The sequence below is a fragment of the Amborella trichopoda genome, chromosome 11 (genome assembly GCF_054954075.1).
Source record: "Amborella trichopoda isolate Santa Cruz 75 chromosome 11, AtrichopodaSantaCruz75HAP2 v2.0, whole genome shotgun sequence".
In the NCBI taxonomy this organism is placed as follows: Eukaryota; Viridiplantae; Streptophyta; class Magnoliopsida; order Amborellales; family Amborellaceae; genus Amborella; species Amborella trichopoda.
Window position 1 is genome coordinate 12,779,047 of NC_142346.1, and position 6,422 is coordinate 12,785,468.

At 38.9% G+C, this 6,422-nt stretch overlaps 1 protein-coding gene and 1 long non-coding RNA gene across 21 annotated transcripts in view; one reads left to right on the top strand and one right to left on the bottom strand.

Moving 5' to 3' along the window:
- LOC18426939 (Sodium Bile acid symporter family) overlaps positions 1-2,235 on the top strand; it is a 43,878-nt gene extending 41,643 nt beyond the window's left edge. For 9 of the 20 annotated variants that reach the window (XR_016044330.1, XR_016044325.1, XR_016044324.1 and 6 more), the window contains 2 exons: positions 998-1,099; positions 1,216-1,843. Coding sequence is in view for 8 of the 20 variants with exons in the window: in XM_088851791.1 (XP_088707917.1) it covers positions 998-1,099; positions 1,216-1,281 (168 nt within the window). In the remaining 12 variants the exon portion in view is untranslated. Of the gene's footprint in view, positions 1-997; positions 1,100-1,215; positions 1,844-1,881 lie in introns of those variants that run through there. The other 11 variants (XR_016044329.1, XR_016044327.1, XR_002279720.2 and 8 more) reach the window with 6 other exon arrangements.
- Positions 2,236-4,141: 1,906 nt separating this feature from the next.
- Positions 4,142-5,591, bottom strand: LOC110006637 (uncharacterized). The gene is made up of 3 exons (XR_002279724.2): positions 5,484-5,591; positions 5,260-5,397; positions 4,142-5,173 (listed from the first exon to the last, which is right to left on the bottom strand). It is a non-coding gene; the product is annotated as an uncharacterized LOC110006637 (long non-coding RNA).
- Positions 5,592-6,422: the final 831 nt, after the last annotated feature.

Here is a 6,422-nt window from a genome sequence, read left to right on the forward strand (position 1 = left end):
TCTGAACCCTACCACGCCAGAGTGACTCAGGCGAACCTGAGTCAGACAAGGTTTTTTACTGTCTAAAGCTATGAATGTCTTTTGGCATATCTCAAAAGACTGCAGGATCACTTATAATCTTGCTAGAATATTTTTGTTGATAATAATTCCATATTTGGATAACGAAATCTACGGCTGAAGAGCAGCCCCAGCGTGAGAAAGGGAAAGATCAACACAAGCTCGGCTCATGACCAAATGGCTCCAACCCTGGTGAAGGTCCAGCCCAAATTTGGCCAACCAATCTCGGCCATGGAAGATAAGAATGACAGAACGATTTACAAATTCCAAATGAATTGGGTAATAAAGATTTTGAAATTGAATTTCATGCCAACTTAGAAGGAAATATAGAAGGGATAATATAAATATCAAATCAAATTGAATATCTAACTATAAATAAATAAAGAAGAGATTAGATGATTAGAATCTTATATAGAAGATAAAAATGTCAGAAAGAAAGAGTGATAACCTCTAAATGAATTAGGTAACAAATGAGAGAGAGAGAGAGAGAGAGAGAGAGAGAGAGTGAGAGTAATCTGCTGGGTCAGAGTTTGGCCCGTTAGGTTATATAAAGGCTCCTTGGGTGTTGAGACTTGGGTCTGACCTGCTACATCTGCGGGCCCTAGACATCATGCTCAGCCTGGACTGGTCCAAGCACCCAGACCCAGCTGGTGTCTGGCCAGGCTTGCTAAGCCTGTGCACTAGTCCAGCACAGTTGCATCCTTAAGGAAATCCAATTTGTAATTCTACTGTTCAATCAGTTTACAAATGCGTAATTTTGAACTGCATTATGACTAAATGAACCATGTGCACTAAGATATGGATGACCAATGAATTATGATGAAATAGAGTTCATATACGAATTACTTGTATGTACATATTTTACACAAATATGCCAAAAGAAATCTGATATGAAGCATATGTTTAATATATGAGAGCTGACAGAAATACGGTTCTGTAGAAAACTCTCCCAGTTATGGTAGCAGTTGTGGAGCAACTCGGAGGAGCGCTTGGTGAACCAGGATTGCTGGTTTTGCCTTGTGTTGCTGCACATATTAACCAGGTAGCACAACCCTGTGTGTGTGTGTGTGTACTGTGTGTATGTGCATCTGCCTGTGGAAAGCCCTTTAATTAGTGTATTTCTCTTGTATGTTTTGAGAATATACAACATTGGCGCAGATAATTTTTGACTCCTTTCTGGTAAACTACTGGCTTCAAAAGGATGAAAACATCAAGACAGCCTAGGGGAACATGCTCTACTAAGTCCTTTGTAATAGGTTTTACGTTATGTAGGTAGTCTTGGTAAGTCCTTCCCCTCATTTACTGTCTTAATATTCATGTCCTTTATGTTAATGTCATATAGCTTCCTGTACAAATTTACACCCTAAATGTACATCGAAGGGTAATTTTACCATATGCTACCAATGAATAGTACATCAGCAAAGCATAGGGACATCAACCATCTGTTCCTGTTGACGAAAAATGGAGATCAACCATAGTTCTTGATGATGGAGAGTCTCCCGGCTATTGGTCAATGTTCACTGTTCATTACCTGTGATACAATGCATTGTTGTTGCATTGTTCACCATTCATGAATTCATACAATGTGTAATGGAAATGTTAGTGTTTCATAGGGGGTTCATGGGCACCTGGTTCGCACGAGGAAAGAAGGAAAAAGAAACAAAAGAGAAAGAAAACAATAAAGGTTGTGCAAGATGTTTATAATTAGTTTGCTTATAAGATGTGGGTTTTATTGTGTTCAATGAATGCTTTCTTGATGTATGACATTATTGGAATTGTTTTCTCTGACAAGTTTTGTTTGCTTTCTTTCTTTGAATCTTTCAGCAAGATGCTTGCAAATGAACAAGGACTCTCTCTCTCTCTCGTGTGTGTGTGCACGTGCTTGCAGTGTCACATCGTATAAAGAGCACCACCAGTATTTGTGATTTGTGTTTTGTGTGGATATAGATACTAAGAAGTATTCAGGTCTCCAAATATGATGTGTATCATATATGGGTACAAAAACAGAATCCGTTTACAAGAAAAACAAGTTTAAGACAGTATTCTCGAACTTTGTAATATACCTAAGCTATCAGATTTCACATTAGATGGTTATAAGTAATTATAACTATCTCATGTCAAAGGTAAATGGTCTCATTGTATACAATCCTTAAAAGAAAAAAAAAAAGGTTAGAAAAAGATGCTCTTGAAACTGCCATTAATCAATGCAAGAACTTCCATTTTGATGAAACCGGTTTCGACCCCTAGCAAAAATGTCATGCCCATAAATCTCCGGAAATAATGCAGTGGGTTTATGCCCTTGATTGTTGACATTCTACGAGCCCCTTGATTGTTGACATCATGGTTTATTCCCCTTTCTGGTTTCTACGCCTAAAATAAATGCCTGGCTTTTCATTATAAAATCAATGAGAAGTCCACCTCAAAATCAAGCAAAACTGGGGTCAATTTTTTGCGTGGTGCCATGAAAGGAGCAGTTTGTTTCAAGATTATAACCAAGTAAAGTACATCTGATATATTTTTTTATTTTTTATTTTTAATTTTTATCTAAGACCCCGTTGGTTTGAAATTTATAACCAACTGAATTGCAACGTTCATTTTATGAAGAAGTGTTTTTTGAGTCAGCTAGCCCGCACAATCACAAACGTCCAGCTTTAAGATCAACATCCACAACTAAAGACTCCTATCCAATGGATAGGTAAATATTCTAATAAAAATATTTTAAAACTTTATTTTATTATATTTTATATTTTTACATTCATGATCATCATAGTGTAGGTCATGGATCACTACAAATTTGGATCTAATATCGATACAAATAATGAGTGTTCAAGGGAGCCCACATGAAAATAGTATGAGTCGGGGGACTCATAAAAACCAGGTCATTATTTTATTATTTTTATTTTTTATTACTATTTTTTAGAAGGAAAATTGTTTCATGCGGCTTGGATTGCATTTCTACATATGTGGTCTAGGAGTGTAAAGCATCTATTTTAAAGATGGATGCAAGTAGATGGTCCATCTAAAAACAAAGGAAAATAACAATTCAAATGTTTTCTTAATGGAATTATTATTTTTAGTTTTTAAAATTTATTTATTTATTCATATTCATGATCTCCATGTTAGAGATTATGTCTTTAAAAATTAAGTCCAAAAATCCATCTAAAAAATAGATTATTAAGAAACGCTGCATTTCTACATGTGCGGGCTTGGCCCCCTTGCTAACCGCGTCCTTTTTAGAAAAAGGACACCCTTCCATGAAATGGTTCAAGATTTAGGTTTGTGAAACGTACGTAAATATCCTCTCTATTATTTGAATGGGGAAATATCTCCATATCTCATATTTTTAGACTTCATTTCTTGATAAACCCATAATTTTAAAAGATATATTCTAATCCCTTGGCTACTTTAAACCTATTTTTTAACCTAAACAAATATGAGAAAGACGTACTTTTTTTAAATCCAATCATTTCTCTTTCTTCACTTATATACCCCAAACTTCTCTCTTTCTCTCTCTTCTTGTGTCTTTCACTCTCTCTCTCCTCCTGTCAAACTTAAAAAATGTAACTTTTTTTAGACCCCCCTCTCTCTTCCCATTCTCTCTCTCCCCATCTCCCCAAACCCCCTCTCTCTCTCTCTCTCCGTATTCCCTTATTTTTTCTCTCCCGGTTATTTCTTTCTTTCTGTATTCCACTATTTTTTCTCTCCCAGTCCGCTCTCTTTTCGTATTCCCCATTTTTTTTCTCTCCCCTTGTCTCTCACTCTCTCTTCTCGTGCTAGCTTCCCAATTTGTCTCTCACTCTCCCTCTTCCCAATCTCTCTCCCAAACCCCCTCCTGCTCTTATACTTCCCCTTATTTTTTCTCTCCATGTCCTCTCTCTCTTTATGTGTTTCCAATTCCTTTTCTCTCCCCCTATCTCCCACTCCCTCCTCACACCTAACTCTTTCTCTGCAACATAAACATTTAAAATTAGGAAAAATTACAAAAACCCCCCTCAAATGAACTATTTATGTAACTTACCCCCAGCCCAAACTTTTCTCACACTTTTTTTCCCTAGACAACCTTTCCTCACAAAAACCCCCCCGAGGTAAAAAGTTAACAATTTTTTGACAGAAATGCCTTTCTCGTACAAGCCAATTCAGTATGCGGATCCCAAGTAAAGCAGTGCCGAAGTGCAGTACAATACTGTCGTAGTGAAATGTCAAGAATCACTGCCGGAGCACGGTGGTATATTACCGGAGCGCTGCGGCTCCAGAGACTCCGTTGTCTGAGCAGACTGCTGGAGCGTGTAGTCCCACTATCAGAGCGTTGTTCTACTTATGCCAGAGCGCACAGGGTCATAACCTATTGCCAGAGCACACATATTAAATGTCGGAGCGAGCATCCTTAGCGCCGGAGTGCAGTCTTCCATCATCTGAGTGCCATGGCTCTAGGAGCTTCATTGCCGGAGTGTTGTCATTAATCACCGGAGCGCTGCGGCTCCAGAAGCTACATTGCCAAAGCGTGGTCCTACATCGTTGGAGCGCTGTGGTTCCAGAAGCTTCATTGCCGGAGCGTGGTCCTACATCGCCGGAGCGTTGTGGCTCCAGAATCTTCATTGCCGGAGCTTGGTCCTACATTGTCGAAGCGCTGTGGCTCCAGAAGCTTTATTGCCGGAGCACGGTCCTACATCGCCGGAGTGTGTTGTCAGAGCGCTTAGTCAGACTGTCGGAGCGCCTAGTGAGATTGCCAGAGTACCATGGTATAACAACACATTGCCGGAGCATGTGGTGACGCTGCTGGAGCGCGTTGTGACAATGCCGAAGCGGGTGGTGACGCTGCCGGAGCGTGTTGTACTCCACCAGATTTATGTACAGCTGCCTTAACAACATTACGTTTTGGTGTTTTCCAATCTTTTATCTGCCTACCCAATTCTACAATCCAATTTGTGGGGTGTAAACTGACCTTTTCTCTCCTATCCCACTTGGGTGGCATAACATGAATACCTTGCAACTCCCCAAATTGTCGCAACATGCAATCTCGTATATAGTACTTTGCAATGTTGAAACTGATGATGTATGATTGACAGATGAAGTACTCTGCAATTTCATGTGACTCCTCATATGGTTGTCAAGTCACCTACAAAATAAGCATGAGACATTATCAAATAACTTACCACAGATTGATTATCTACTAGATTATAATCACATAAGCCAATAACTAACCATATCAAACGAGATGTTATCAAATGAGATGTTTTTGTGGCATGCTTGTTTCTTCCACATGCAAGCCTTAGGCATTCCTAGGCTTATGACCAATGTAGGCATGCTGACTAAAGCTCGAAAATGCTCATAGATTCAACACTGTAGAAGAAGTAAAAAGTAAGAAGCCAAAGATAGTGAAAAATTGTAATATTCTGAAATTAAATAATAAAGAGAGTGAGAAATACCTGTAGGAATGTTGCTGACCCATTAAAATGATTATTTTCCCCACCGGTGACCTTAGACAACGAACAATATAAAAAATCAAGCGCCGCAGCACCCCATGCATACTTCCCTGCCTCATAAAATTCTCAAAACAATTGTAAGTATATTGAAAGCGTCGATCTTTTAGATGAGTCGGAAAATATAGTTGTGCTGAGTAAATAAAGGAGATATGCTCGTGTGTGTTGCGTGAGTTGTAATTTGGTCGGCTTTTTTGGTAGTTGGGCAAATTGACTCCTCAACCATATATGTTTGAGACGCATCAGGGTGACATCTTTAGGGCAATCTCCCAGATACTCATTGACCAACGCAACATAGTCTTCAGGCCTGATGTCTGTTACATGCTCACCTGTCACGGGTATCCTTAATATTTGCCACACATCGTATAGTGTTGGAGCCATTTCACCAATGCTTAGAAATGAAATTCTCCGTTAAATGACGCTCACAGAAGGCATGATGGGCATTCTCAAAAACTCGATTAACAATATCAACTTGACCGAGGTGTCTATCAGACAAAAAATAATTTTAGGATCTATTCCAATAGCAATATTTAGAGATTCCATAAACCATACCCAGTTGTCGATACTTTCGACATCCACAATAGCGAATACAACATGAAAATTTGTTCTTTCCCATCGAGTGAGTTGACAGTAAGTAAAGTTTCAAGTTATTGTGCCTTTAGTGATGTCCCATCGAGAAATATAGTGGACGACATCCACTTTTGAAGCCATGTATTGAGCCATAAAAGCTTATGAACATTCGATGAAATCTACCATCTTGCCATACTTGTCATGTCGCATAACTATCAGGATTCGTCTCCATCACACGGTCGACATATGTAGGTAACTGGTTGTATGCCTCATTTTGCGAACCATATATGTCTTTGATGACCATTTCTTTCCCTC